The 15,647-nt window shown below is 38.3% G+C and overlaps 1 protein-coding gene across 1 annotated transcript in view; it reads right to left on the bottom strand.

Annotated features, from left to right (window-relative positions):
- The window catches only part of IRAG2 (inositol 1,4,5-triphosphate receptor associated 2), a gene marked incomplete at its 5' end in the record, with an annotated part of 82,057 nt that overhangs the window by 61,823 nt on the left and 4,587 nt on the right, over positions 1 to 15,647 (bottom strand). The window contains 8 exons of the mRNA XM_079775529.1: positions 47 to 106; positions 1,572 to 1,628; positions 3,529 to 3,606; positions 6,371 to 6,421; positions 8,250 to 8,367; positions 11,482 to 11,640; positions 13,477 to 13,555; positions 13,642 to 13,721. Of these exons, the coding sequence (XP_079631655.1) occupies positions 47 to 106; positions 1,572 to 1,628; positions 3,529 to 3,606; positions 6,371 to 6,421; positions 8,250 to 8,367; positions 11,482 to 11,640; positions 13,477 to 13,555; positions 13,642 to 13,721 (682 nt within the window). The remainder of the gene's footprint in view (positions 1 to 46; positions 107 to 1,571; positions 1,629 to 3,528; positions 3,607 to 6,370; positions 6,422 to 8,249; positions 8,368 to 11,481; positions 11,641 to 13,476; positions 13,556 to 13,641; positions 13,722 to 15,647) is intronic.

Below are 15,647 nucleotides of genomic sequence, written 5' to 3'. Positions count from 1 at the left end.
ACATTTAACAACCCACCTTACAAATTCTGAGATTTTTATGGTATACCTCTATAATGCTTCCATATTCTATGATGGTTGACTTAAGTTCTTCTATACTTAAATCCTTCTGAAAAGTAAAAGAGAAAATTAATAGCTAATAAATGCATGAGTCCACCAAATCATGTTTATTAGAATAATTATCAATCTGAGCCACAAAAAAATTATAATGCCCAATGAGATGAGCTCTTCTGTCAATCGTATTATTTAAAAACTAAACCAATCTGCGTTTGTGATTAAAGCAACACAAAAAGTATGGGGTAGCCAGGCAGCTGTATCTAACTGGTGACAGTATGCTCTGTGTCTGCCTAGTCCCGTGGTCGGCAAACTGCGTCTCGCGAGCCACATGCGGCTCTTTGGCCCCTTGAGTGTGGCTCTTCCACAAAATACCACGGCCTGGGCAAATCTATTTTGAAGAAATGGCGTTAGAAGAAGTTTAAGTTTAAAAAATGTGGCCCTCAAAAGAAATTTCAATCGTACTGTTGATATTTGGCTCTGTTGACTAACGAGTTTGCCGACCACTGGCCTAGTCCAACGGAACCAAACCCTGAAAGGTAAATCTTAAGTCCAAGTCAAAATTATATTTATTATCATTATGCATTTAAAAAATCAGTCTTTAACTGAAAATGACTAATGAATTATTAAGGCATCCAATTTTTTTCAACTCACAGGATATCTCTGTTAAAATCACAGTATTGTACTGGAAGACCAGAGAGTACAGGCAGTGTCTGACCTACAATTGTATCCCGTGATTAGCATGGTGCCTGGAATGTGCAAATTGCCCAAACAATGCCTATGAACGCTGGTGGGGAGGGGGGGAGTGCAAAGTAGTGGAAAGATCAGAGGTATCGAGGAAGTGAGCCACCACTACCACCACAATGTCATTGTCTGTCAGTCTCTGGGTCAATGTCTATGAGCCATCAATGACTTCTTTGAAATGTCAAAACATGAATGGAAAGGAAGATAAATATTGCTCTTTGCCTCCTTATCTTGAAATGTGGAAGTTTATTAACTTAGAGCTGTGTCCTTCTTATGTCACTATAACCAGAATCTCTGCTCCTTGTTACCAGATAGGTTATAGATCACAGGATACAAGGATAAAGAGAATATCTATCTATCATCTTTCTATCTGATCTATCAATCAAACCAGGAAGAAAATAACTTAGGGATATTTTTTTTTCTTCCCCAAAATGAATGACTGCACACACATTTGTGTTGTTATGAATTAAAACTGCATCGTTGTAACTAGCCATTGACTGATACATTGGCACACTCATATTGGTTGTATATATTAATGAACACCACCAGAATTTAGAGAGGATATGATGAAACTTATACATACTAGATGGATAAGTCAGTATTCTTTATTCAACAGAATATTTTTTGAGAAGTTTATAGAGGAAATCTAACATTCTTGACAGAATATTAGAATCAGATATTTTAATAGGAGTGAAGGTACCCAAATGATCATCTCCTTTCTGATTTGGAGAGAGCTAGCCAATCCCACAGGATTTCATGGGAAGGGAAAGACTAACCTTCTGCAAACTTGCATCTTTATTAAGCAAAGTGTTCTCATACATGCATAACTCCATCTGAAAAGAAACAAAGTTAGTGAAGGCCCCTGGGACGTTGCTTTGGTAGAGGACAGTGCCACAAAATCATTTCAATAGGGAGACATGTTTCTGAAACACTTTTAATGTGCATATGGTTTTCACTTTTTAAAGAACTTTCACATAAGCCTCAAAACAATCAGGCATCAGACCCTGTTGGGAACAACTCTTCTTTGGGGGGTCAGCCCTGCACAGTGACTCATACATGGTGATTAAGATCTGTTTTTATAGTCAGCCAGCCTGAGGGTTAACTCTTCCCACAAATGGGCCAACAGCATTCAAAACTCAACTACTCAGGAGGGTACATAACCCACACAAGAGATATTCCTGGAGCACCTAGCTTAGGTGATCAGAAGACTGCCACTGAGTCCAAGACACCTACATCATAAAGCCATCATAATAAATTTGAGAGACATAGGCAGTAAAATCTCAGACGTTTCTCTTAGAAATATTTTTTTTTCTGATATATTTCCTGGCGTAAGAGAAAAAAGAAACAAATGTGACTACATAAAAAAACAAAAAGCTTTTGCACAGCAAAGGAAACCAACGAAATGAAAAGACAACCCACCAAATGGGAGAACATATTCGCCAATGATACAACTAATAAGGGATTACTATACAAAATTTATAAAGAACTTATAAAACTCCACCAAAAAACTCAAACAATCCAATTAAAAAATGGACAAAGGACCTGAATAGACATTTCTCCAATGCGTACATGCAGATGGCCAATAGAGATATGAAAAAGTGCTCAACATCAGTAATCATCAGAGAGATGCAAATTAAAACCACAATGAGATGCCACCTCACACCTGTCAGAATGGCTATTATCAATAAATCAACAAACAATGTGTTGGCAAGGATGTGGAGAAAAGGGAACCCTAGTGCACTATTGATGGGAATGCAAATTGGTGCAGCCCTTGAGGAAAACAGTATAGAGTTTCCTCAAAAAATTAAAAATGGAACTGTCTAATGACCCAGTGATTCTACTTGTGGGAATATATCCAAAGAAATATGAACCACTATTTTGAAAGAATATATGCACCCCTATGTTCATGGTAGTGTTATTTATAATAGCCAAGGTTTGGAAGCAACCCACGGGTCCATCAGTAGATAAGGGGATGAAAAGTCCATGGTACATTTACACAATGGAATACTACTCAGCCATAAACAAGAAGGAAATCTTACCTTTTGTGACCACATGAATGGATCTGGAAGTATTATGCTAAGCAAAATAAGCTGGTTAGAGAAAGACAAATACCATATGTGGAATCCAATAAACAATATAAGAAACAAAATAGAAACAGACCCATAGAGACAAAGAACAGACTGACAGCTCTCAGAGGGGAGGGGGTTTTGGGGATTGGTGAAAAAGGTGAAGGGATTAAGCAAAAAATAAAAATAAAAAACAGATATAGACAACAGTGTGGTTATTACCAGAGGGAGGAGGAGATGGGCAAAAGGGGATATAAGGTGGCGAAAGAGACTTGACTTTGGGTGTTGAGCACATGCTGCAGTATGCAGATGTGGTTTAGACTTGTATACTTGCAACATGTATAATTTTATTAACCAATGTCACCCCAATAAATTCAATAAAAAATAAAATTGGTTTTGATGATGGTTGCACAACTCTGTGAACATACTAAAAAACACTGGCTTGTACATTTTAAGTGGGTGGATTTAATGGCATGTATATTATTTATCCATAAAGCTGTTACATTAAAAAAGAGAGATTGCCCTTTATATAATCCAGACATCTTGAGGAGTACAAATTTTAAAGTTTATAGCAAAAGGTTATTGTAGCAATAGTCACATACACCTTTATAGTGTAATATTAGCTTGAGGGGAGAAAATGTTTTACCAGTATTTGGGGAATGCTTACTTGGTGCTCTGTCTCAGTTTTAGACAATTCCTCAATATTCTTTTCCAATGCATATATATCCAGAATATTCTTGGTATTCTGATGTAAAAAAAGATAGTAATTTTTTATTTAGTCCAAATATAAAAAATAAGAGACCATCTTAAAGTCTTTTTTAGGAAGAAGTATTTTTATCATTATCATCATCATCATCATCCATTTTAAGCTAAGGGACAAAACTTTAGATTTTGTCCAAAAATAACATAAGCCTTTTAACATGACATCTAGGAAGCCCCTTATTATCTTACATTCCACCACAGACATTCACTCCCTAGTTCACACCTTTTTCACTTATCATTATCAGTAACTGTGGCCCTTGAATTATATTGACTGCAAGTTTCTCCCTCTTCAACCACCACTTCTTGTCTTTCCAGATTACTTCTTTGAGCACCAACAAACCTCAATCCCCACTGAAGCCTGCAATCCACTGATCGGACCACCTTATTATTCTTCCACTTTTCTCGTGAACTCAGTCAGTCTTTAGCTTATATTATTCTGTGGTCATTCCATACAATCACCCTCTTCCACATCTCCTCAATCCCCTTGCCTCTCCCCTCCTTCTTAGTATTTGCTTAAGTTGAGCTTTCCATTCACTCTGTGCCAGCACCCTTCCAGATAAACATTGTTAAAGAAAAACACAAATGAACCAACAGCTCACATGTTAAATTTATCACCTTTCACCTCAATGTTTACTGGTGATCATATCATATATAATCCTATTATATTCTTCTGGCCATTTGCCTAAATCAGGGATTTGCAAACTAGACTAACTTCTCTACCCCAGACACACAGTCTAGCTCTAATTGACACCCTGGTTTTGTAAATAAAGTTTTATTAAAACACTTCTGTGTCCATTCGTTTTTATATTATCTCTGGTTGCTTTCACAGTACAATGGCAGACATGAGTGGCTGTGCCAAAACTTTTTAGCCAGGAAACCCTAAAAATATTATCAGGTCCTTTACAAAAAGTTTGCCAAATCCTTATTTTATCCCTTCTCTCTTCTTGAATTTCCAATACCTCTTCCAACATCCTCACTCTCAGTTGATAACTTTGTATTTCAGAGACAATTTTAGAAACATAAGAGAACTTTCATAGTACCGTAATATATAATAAATACCTTTGGATATATTACGAAGCATTTGTTGATCTGCACACTTCTCTCCACCACTACTGCTTTTGCCTGGATTATTACAAGGGCCTCCTAATTGGTCTCCCTGTTTCCATCCCTCTCAGTGTAAACAGCTGGAGTCCATACAATGCCCATATAAGACCCTTCTTGCCACACTTCTTGCTACTTATTTCCTCTGGTCCAGCCATACTGGTCTTGCTGTCCCTCATTAACAGCAGGCATGCTACAGCCTGAGGTCCTTGAGCTGGCCATTTCTTCTGCCTGGAATGTTCTTCCACAGATAAACCTCCTTTCCAATTTTTAGCCAAAAATTTCATGATTAATGAAATAATGATGAATTTCACAGTGCTACTTTTATCCTAACCACGCTAGTTTAAATTGTACTCCCCCACAATTCTGTTTTCACTTTTCTTTTCTCCACAGCACTAGTCACCATCTAACATGCTAGCTCCACATGGGCTATTTTGCTTAAGTTTGTCTCCTCGGCATCTAGAATGGTGCCTAGCACACAGAGGTCTCCCAAAGAATAGGTGTTGAATGAATGAATGAATGAATAAATGGATGAACGAATGTGAATACCCAAACCATTGTGCTGTCACTCTTCAAGATGCATCAGATTTTTGCCTAAAGGAATCTTAGCTAGCAGTGACATTGACGTGCCTTTTCTAATGGAAATCAGTCATTGCAATTCTGTGAAGGGTTCCAAATCTCCTTCCTCCCATCTTAATTCTAAACTGGTTTGGTACAATTCTTTGATGCTAGTCAGTCATCTTATATACGAGGAGAAAAGCATCTTACCTTGGGAGCTTAACTGTAAAGTACTAGTTTTTGTAGCTATAACATGTCTGAATCTAATGTAGGGTTTCTTTCCAATATTTAGTTGTTTCTTTTTTAACCCACCAAGAAATTTTTTAATGTTCACTTGGTCCATATTTTGGATAACTCTCCAGATTGTTCATCACAGCTTAATAAATAACAAACTTTTATAAAGCCCAAATTTTAAAATGTGCGTAACACTTGCCATTCAAAATGTACCTACATAGAATTTCTCTCCAAAATAGTAACTTACTAGTAGCTTTGCTACCCATTCTTTCATTGCTTTAATTCTGTTGCTTTAAAATATATACTGCATAGAATTATTCATTTTTTAGAAATTTTACTAATATTTCCTAACATATATGAGGTACATTATAATTAAACAAATGGGTTCACATGCATTATCTTAATCTCTAAAATAAATGAGAGAATAGGTATTATTAACTCAAAAAAGATGTCTTTTCCAAGGTCAGACTTTCAGTGAATTTAAGATCTGGGTCTTAGATTCAAGACATTTGCCACCTAGTTCAGTAGAATAATAACAGAAAGGTATTAGATAATTGCTACACTTTCCATCTTGATATGTATAGTTTTTAGATGGGTTAATTTCACTTCATCTTAAATCTGAATTTTTAAAACCCCACTTCTTCCATGGACATATACAAAGGTAATAAGATACTTCTGTCCAGACATGAAAATCCTATCTACTCTCCCTCATTTGTCATTTGACAAAGCAACCTGGTTTTTGGCCCATAGGAGTTTGAATACTCACATAATTTCTATTTAACCCAGGGTCAGGACTGATTCTATGATTGATTCTATAAGTTTATTTGTGCCCATGTTTAATGATTTTAACATACCTCCTCTTGAAGAGTCCGAATCTTAAGAATCAGAGCCCGGTTTTCAGCCTCCTGATTCATTAAAAGTAATTTAAAAATATTTTAGAAGTTTTGAAAATACCACATATTTACCTCCAAGATTATTGACATTCTTTCCCTTTATTAGTTTTAAACATGGCATTGACATATCACAAATGAGCCTAGCCTGAAAATACTTTCAACATGGGCTTAAGCCTTTGGCTAACAGTTTCTTGGGATCTGTGAGAAGTCACTCTTCTCCTTGACTTAATCTATGACAGTAGAAAGGAAAGACTAAAAACAAAAAAGGAAGCACCTGGCTTCTTTCCCTGCTACTAACGCCATCCACTTATGACAGTTAATGTGAAATCATCTATTTAAACAGCACTTTGGAATCTCAAAGAGATCTAGCTTTCTACTTGAAGCTGTTGATATTCACAGATTCAACATTACCATAACATATGATTATAGAAAAATATTTTCTAATTAAGAGCCCCAAATTCAGAACCCTCAGAAGAAAAATAATATTCTAGGACAAAATAAATGCCAAAATGTTAACAATAAACATATTAGTATGGTGGGATAAATATATTGATACAGTAGGATAAGAATTTAGTGGGATTTTTTTGTTGTTAATATGCATTTCCTTATTTTTATAGAGTAACTAGGAATTACCTTTATATATAAAAGTAAAAGGGAAAACATGTCAGGCTAGGTTGTCATTGGTACAAGAATGAAGGAACACCTCCCCCCCCCCCCCCCATGTACACATAATTGGAATCAGAAGACCTGAGTTCGATTCTAGCTTATCATTTATTAGACAATTGACTTTGAATAATCAAAACATCTCTGATTTTACCTATATTTCTATTAATTTTTACATGAAAAAATAGCTACTTCTGTTTCTACATCAATGGATTTCCATGATGACCAATTAAATATTCAAAATTATTTTAAAATTTTAAACATCATAAAATGCAAAGAATTAGGATTGTATACCTAGGACTCCTTACTTTTAATAATAGCTAGTATTACCCAGGCCTAGGAGGAAAGAGGACATTACATGCTTTCCATATATTAACTCATATAACCTTCTCAGCCCTAGGGTCTGAGGACACTGAGGCTTAAAGGGGTTATGTAGTTTGTCTAAAGTCACACAGCCCCAGGAGTCAGGACTTGACTGCTGGCCCTCTGATTTTCAAGGGTAGGCTCTTGATAATTTCTCTACGTTGCCTCCAGATAAAAGCTCCTCATTGGCCCCAAATCGAGTATTCCCTGTAGTGCACTCATAGAGACTTGCAGAGTCACCTGACATTCAGTGAGTCTAGTCCCACATTTTACTACTGAGGTAAGAGCTAAGCTAAGCTAAGCTGTGTTGGTTGTGGGAGGTCACAAGTGACTGACACAGACCTAGAGCTCGTCTCTTGATGAATTACAGACCTAAAAACAAATTAGTCTGAATGACTTTCAGCTGACCCCACCATCATTAGCAATGCTAGAATACTACTGCTGGAATATATTACTGATCTTAGTAATCTGGAAGTATTGAGAAAATTGATCTTTTGTTTTCAACTGAGAAAAAGTTGAAAGTTTGACGGAGAATTTAAAAAAAAATTCAAGTGCATTTTGGTATTAGGTACTTATGAATTCACCTATCAACTTCAGGAGGCATTCTAGAGATCTTCTAAATCTTCACAAACCATTGTGAATATGACCGAGCAATTTGTAAAAAATGTTAATCTTGGTTGAAAAGGAAAATACAGGTTTTCATCCTACCTGCCTTAACTTTTCTAAGGTGTTACCTTATTCATTTATCAGACTATTGGCTGACTTTTGCCTCCAAATAAACCCTCCGGCATTTCAAGGAACTTGGACAACTTACTAATTGTTTGTTCTGGGCTACAATTGTGGTCTTCTGCTCTTCTGAAGCACTCATACTAGTTTTCAGTTCCTCTAGTTCTTCTTGTAACAGATTTGTTCTCATAATAGCCTGGTGGGCACTGTGGAGGTGGGGGTGGGGGGAAGAAGGCGATGAGCAAAACCTCAAATGTAACTGTCAAACATGCTAAGAAAAGCCAAGGACTATTTTTAGATCCAAGTTGAAAACCACTGAAAATATAAACCAGATGCCAACAATAGTAAAAATATACCCACTATCTTTCATAGTCCTTGGTAAAGAAAGGGATTTGGGGGCAGGGTGGTGCGGGGAAAGTGATAGAAGGGGAAAAAAAAAAAACATATTCCCAAAGATAAAGATTTGGAGACTCCCTTTGAAATCCTCATTGGCTGAATCCCACAGTTCTTTCCTTCTACTAAAAGATGTAATATTGGTTAGTGCAATTCCACAAATATTTATTCAATAACTAGAGGTCCGGTGCACAAAATTTGTGCACAGGGGTGTGTGTCCCTCAGCCCAGCCTGCACCCTCTCTAATCTGGGACCCCTTGAGGGATGTCTGACTGCCCGTTTAGGCCCGATCCCAAGTTCTGCAGACACTGTGTGAAAGGCAGACAGTTCAGATCATGAGAAAGAAGAGGGAGGGTGGGAGAGAACAGAAGCTCGCCGGGGGGCTGCAAGCAGATAGATATTGTTAGAGCCTAGAGTGGAAAATGAGAAGTAGAAATAAGGCAACAGAGGCTCCACCATGAAAGGCTTTGCAAACTAGATGAAAGAATTTAGATTTTTATCCATGATAGAGCTCCATTGAAGTGTTTAAGGCAGAGGCATACTGTAGTCAGATGGGCCTTTAGGAAGAGCATTCATTCCCCTAGGTGTGACACTTTTGGAAAAGGCAAGGAACCTAATCAGGAGGTTGCTGTCATGATCCAGGAGAAAGGTAATGCTGACTTGAACTAAGTGGCAGATATAGGAATGAAAAGAAGTCAATCTGTTTGAGAGACATAAAGTAGGTCCATTGAACAGGCCTTGCTATTTGATTTAGAAGCGAAGGCTGAGGAAGAAAAAGGAGACAAAAATTTCTGGCTTGCAGGCAACTGGAAGGATAGGAGAGCTATTCTGTGGCAGACATTCTCCTAAGCACTGGGGTAAGCAGGGTGGGTAAGATTAAGTTCCTCCTGTTAACAAGGGGCAGTTCATATAGAAGATAAATTATACTACAACAAGACACCTGTACAGTATCAAAAATAGACTGTGAGCACTGAAAGGAAACAGAGGCCCTTTCTGAAGGATTAGGGCAGTGGTCGGCAAACTCATTAGTCAACAGAGCCAAATATCAACAGTACAACGATTGAACTTTCTTTTGAGAGCCACATTTTTTAAACTTAAACTTCTAACGCCACTTCTTCAAAATAGACTCGCCCAGGCCGTGGTATTTTGTGGAAGAGCCACACTCAAGGGGCCAAAGAGCCGCATGTGGCTCGCAAACCGCAGTTTGCTGACCACGGGATTAGGGGAAGGAGAAAAGCGAAGGACAAAAAGCTTAATTTTGTCGACATTGGCAATTCTCACTGCTCATCTTGATTCTCTTTCTGTCCTTCTGTGAGGAATCCAATTCCCTTCAAACACATTTCTTTACTGCTTCAGTTAACCAGAGTCAGCAGGAAAGAAATGTGTTACAACCAAAAGCCCTAACCGACACGTTCATCCAATGTATAGTTGTTTTTAAAATCAACTTTAAATTCTTATATTTCACATAAATAATAAATAAATCAAATGTGGAATGGAAAGAGCCTGAGGGAAGCATATTTTTAACATTTATACTTTGGTTTGGAGGCTGGACTGGCTGGTCAAAAAATTATGAGGATATGTGTCCACGGTCAAAATGCTCTACCGTCTTTTAAAGTTAACTTAAAACTTTCTGTTCAGAATATTAGCACCTGCATCTTAAACACAACTCAGTGAGAACCTGTTGCTTTTTTTCTGATGCTCAAGCATCTTCCTGCAACCCACTTCACCAGTGTTGGACACTATCTGGTACGTCTCCTAGGTGCTTTCGGCCTTTCCAACTTAAGCGAAGGTCAAGAACTTTCTTATCATCCTCTAGGGCAGTGGTCAGCAAACTCATTAGTCAACAGAGCCAAATATCAACAGTACTACAATTGAAATTTCTTTTGAGAACCAAATTTTTTAAACTTAAACTTCTTCTAATGCCACTTCTTCAAAATAGACTCACCCAGGCCGGGGTATTTTGTGGAAGAGCCACACGCAAGGGGCCAGAGAGCTGCATGTGGCTCTCGAGCAGCAGTTTGACGACCACTGCCTAGGGTAATGGTACCCTGAGGGCACATTTTAAATCTAACTCATCAACAAATCTCTCCTAATACTTAGCATAGACTAAGGGCGCAACAAAACCACAGGACTTCTTTGGATAGGTCCACACCTGGCCCTTCGGTGTAATGGTGTTCCATAGAGAACTTGACCTTGAGTGACTTAGAGAACATCATTGCTAGACAAGAACTGACAGAAATGGCTCATGGAAATATAAAATGGTACAGCTGCTTTGGAGAATGATTTGGCAGCTCCTCAGAATGCCAAGTATAGGTTACTACCCAGCAAGTCCACTCCTAGGTATAGACTCCAAAGAACTAAAAACATGTCCACACAAAAACCGGTGCACAGGTGTTCATAGCAGCAATGTTCATGAGAGCCGCGAGTGGAAATAACCCCAGAGTCCATCCTCGGAAAAATGAATAAACAAAATTGCATATATCCATACCATGGATTGTTTTTCACCCATAGGAAGGAAGGAAGTACTGGTACAGGCTACAACATGGATGAACCTTGAAAACATTATGCTAAGTGAAAGAAGCCAGTCACAAAGGACACATATTGTATGATTCCATTTATATGAAATAACTAGAAAAGGCAAATCCATAGAGACAGAAAATAGATTAGTGGTTGCAAGGTACAGATTGAAGCGGGTACTGGGGAGTGACTGCTATTTCATATGGGGTTTCTTTTTGGAGGAATAAAAGTGTTCTGGAATTAGATCATGATGATGGTTCTTGTGAATATACCAAAAAACAAACACTGAATTGTACAGTTTCAATTGGTAAATTCTATGCTATGGGAATTATATCTCAATAAAAAGCATATTTTTTAAAGTAAAAACTCCAGCATGCTGTACCCCACAGCAGTACTCCTCAAGGGCTCACCTTTTTATCTGCAGGCGCAGTTCAGTACAGTCCTCCGATAACCGGCTGTTAGCTTCTTCCAAGGTTTCCAATGCCAACTTGAGCTGACTATTTTCCTCCTCCAATTTCTGCTTGTTGAAATGAAGCTCTTCTACATAGGTAATCAAGCCAGACACCTCTCTGCAGAGGAAATAAGGAGTGAGAATAAATAATCTTCAACATGACTAATGCCTTCCAATCAAAATAAGGCATAGAGTTAAGCCCAAACAGGCTTAAATATTCCTGCAAGATTTTCTACTTTATCATCTTCCATCCTCATTAATTGAGTTTATTTATACAATAAATATTCATTCAAACATCTCTTATAATAGCATCAAAGATTAGTCCAAAATTGTCAAGTATGCATCATCTGCCAGTTGTTAAGTCAACCTGCACAGTTTTTATTTATTCCTTTCCACTTCACTCCCAACTTTTGTATCCATCTACACTGGCAAGTTCCTATTTCTGCCTGTGTTATGGAAGATCCTGAAATAAATGGACATATTACTCTCTCAGTCAAGGGATCGTGGCAGGTTTTAATAGGCCTTTAACTAAGAAACAGTTCCTGGAGTTTTACATTTGTAGCCTGTACCTCTCAACTTAATGTTCATGTTCCCTAATATTTTCTACAGCTTTTTAATGGTTGTGAGTGTCTCTCTCGCCACCAACATTAGATCATAAACCCTGTGAAGTTTGGATTGCATATTTCACAGAGTCCGAGGTCTCCTCTTCTTCTTTGCTATCTTACCACAGGTCTTAGCAAAGATTGGGTAGATGGGTTTTAAACCACCTTTCTGCATGATGAAATCTGAAGTGGCAAAGATAAACTAAGGGAGAGATAGCATCACCTCTCCCTAATATCTAAAATACACATTTAGCAAAAAAAAAACACCAGCTTTTCTTTTTAAGAGGTGCTTTAAAAATAATCCCTCACCACATGATCTCACTCATTTGTGGAATATGAAGAACATTATAAACTGTTGAACAAAAATAGAGGCAAAGAAGCATCGAACAGACTGTCAAACTAGAGCAGGAAGGCAGGGGAGGGTTGAGGGGGTAAGAGATCAACTGAAGGACTTGTATGCATGCATATAAGCACAACCAATAGACACAAGACACTGGGGGGCGGGATGAGGGCAAGTGCTGGGGGGTAGGAGAGGCCAGGGGGTGGGGGGGAGAGGTCAATGGGGAAAAAAAAGGAGACATATGTACTACTATTTGTAATACCTTAAACAATAAAAATAATAATAATCCCTCAACCAAAGAAGTTGTATGCATATATGCATAACCCATGGATACAGACAATAGGGTGGTGAAGGCCTGGGGCAGGGGGTGGGAATGAGCTAGAAGGGGTCAATGGGGGGAAAAAATGGGACATATTTAATAGTTTCTACAGTAAAGATTTTTTTAAAATAACCCACTAAAGAGCTTAAGGTCAATGTCATAACTCTACTTCAAATGGGACTTGTTTTCCATGGAAAACACATGATGTTGCCGAGGCCGGTTTGGCTCAGTGGATAGAGCGTCGGCCTGCGGACTCAAGGGTCCCGGGTTCGATTCCGGTCAAGGGCATGTACCTTGGTTGCGGGCACATCCCCAGTGGGGGGTGTGCGGGAGGCAGCTGATCGATGTTTCTCTCTCATCGATGTTTCTAGCTCTCTGTCCCTCTCTCTTCCTCTCTGTAAAAAAATCAATAAAATATATTTTTTTTTAAAAAAGAAAACACATGATGTCAATGAAGGAGAAGGGTTTCATGAGTGAGAAAATGTTAATTTATGTCTTATATAATTAGAACTAGCAAAACTAGTTCTAATGCAATTCGAATAGAATAGTTAATAATTAAAAATAAATGATGACAGCACTGCCACACACACAAAAAGGGCTAAGTGACTTCATCATAAGTAAAATATATAAATCTATAAAATAAATAATAAAACTTGGGGCACTTGAGAAAGCATTACAGCTAAGAATGCTTACAAGATTCCTCTAGACACGTCTCCGCCCAAAGCCTCGAAGTTCCCTGATGCAGACTCCGTTATATCTGTGATCATCTTAACTGAAACACATACAAGAGAGATTAATGAAAAACCCACTTCTCCAAACCACAAGAAAGTGGCAGAACAATTGCAAGAAAACACATACTTGCTTTCCCTGATTTTATGCTGTCCTGGTCAAGAGCAGAATCATCCATGCTGCTGCCTGGTTCACTATTCACTCCCTCACTGAAGGCAAAACAAAACAAAACAAAAAAACTAAAACCAATGAGCTAGGATTCTTTGCCAGAACAAAGCTTAGCTACCTTTTCAGAAGTACTCTGTACTTTCCTATTCAGGTGTTTGTTTCTGGATTTTAAAAACTCTATTCATTCAGCTACTAAATAGAGCCCAATACGGTGCTTAAATAGGGTAATAGAAAAGAAATGTAAGGCATTCATTCCTTTCACCTTCCATAATCTTTTAATTTAACATGAAAAAGAAAATGAGAAAATTCACACACAAAAAGAGAAAAGTTAAAACCATCATGGAAAAGATAATAATTTTGGAATATATTCTTTTCAACTCTTTCCTATGCATATTTTTACAAATATGGGATTATACTGCATATATGGATTAATTGTCTATTATTTGAAATACATACATATATATGAATATTTCCCTTGTCAAATATTTATCTAATCATAATTCTGAGTGACTATTTAAGATTCTAGTGTATGGAAGTATTATAATTTATTTGCCCAACTCTCTGTTTTTAAATATTTATGTTGCTTATATTTATCACTATCACAAACAGCATTCTACACATATATTAGAGTACATGATTGGTTATTTTTCTTAAATTTACATTACTAGCTTGAACATATCACATATTTTAAGGGTTTTTATGCATTCCTAAATTGCTCATTAAAAAAAACTGTACCAACTTGCACTACTACCAACAATGTATGAAGGTGGGCTTAATTCTCCACCTGCTCTGACAACATGGGAGAGAGTGATTCTTTTACAGCTTTGCTAAATCTATGGACGAAAATGGTACATTGTCTTTATTTGCATTTCTTTGATTACTAGTAAGATTAGATATCTACACTAATAAAAGAGAAAGATGCAAATTGACCATCACTCCGCTACGCTACCAGCCAAAAGGAGTATGCAAATGACCCAACAAAGATGGCCACGCCCATAGCGGCCAGGCGGCTGGCACCCAGCAGTCCCAAGATCCCCCAGAACAGTGCTGGGGCTGGGTGGGGGTTGGATCGGGGACGCAAACCCACAGGGAGGCCGTCACCCCACAGCCCCAAGACCTGCCATGGTGGCACTGGGGCTGCGGGGGGCCAGATCGGGGACACAAACCTGCAGGGATGCCAGCACCCAGCAGCCCCAAGGCCCACCACCATGGTGCTGGGGCTGCTGGGATGGGGGGCATTGAGGGGAGGCAGGGAGACACAAACCCGCAAGAAACCTATGGAAAGGGAGATAAACTATCATAACTATCTCCCTTTCCACAAGTTGAGAAAACTTCCCTGGTTTATTTAGTGATGTGGCCCACACCTTTCTACAAGCACAGGGTATGTTATGACCACTCCCAGGAAGGTCTGGTCAGAATACCGTCTCCAGGAAATAACACTACTGTGGCAAATCATCTAAGAGAGGAAACAAGCTTTTGTTGGGTTTATTCTGAAGGTCAGAGAACATGCCACCCCAACATATGCTGTGTTGTTATATTGATGATCTTGAGCTGCAGATGCTTGAAAAACAGCAAATGCATGCAGAGGCTTTCACTGAAGTCTGATCTGCCTAAAATCAGACCCCCCTAAAGGAGCTTAAATGTCATAGGTCCCCTGGACGGGAGAAGTGTCATCAGGCAGAGAAGATTGACTCCTATCACAGGACAGGAGAGTAGAAGTTGACATCACACCCAAACTTCGTTATAAACTATTTCCCTCACCCCATTCATCTTTCCTAAATATCATTTACTCTCCTCTAAGAGGCCTACATCTCCCGTCCCCTTTCCCTAGGAAGAAGGTATTTAAATCTGCATTCTAAGCCACCTTGGGGAGTTACTCATTTTTCCCTTGGATCTCTCATGTATACACAAGGTACACATGTTAATGAACTTTAGTTTTTCTCTTGGTGATCTGTCTTTCATTACAA

This window comes from Cnephaeus nilssonii (assembly GCF_951640355.1).
Source record: "Cnephaeus nilssonii genome assembly, chromosome: 6".
Taxonomy (NCBI): domain Eukaryota; kingdom Metazoa; phylum Chordata; class Mammalia; order Chiroptera; family Vespertilionidae; genus Cnephaeus; species Cnephaeus nilssonii.
Note: the sequence above shows the minus strand (reverse complement) of the source record. Positions and strands in the feature narration are given on the sequence as shown.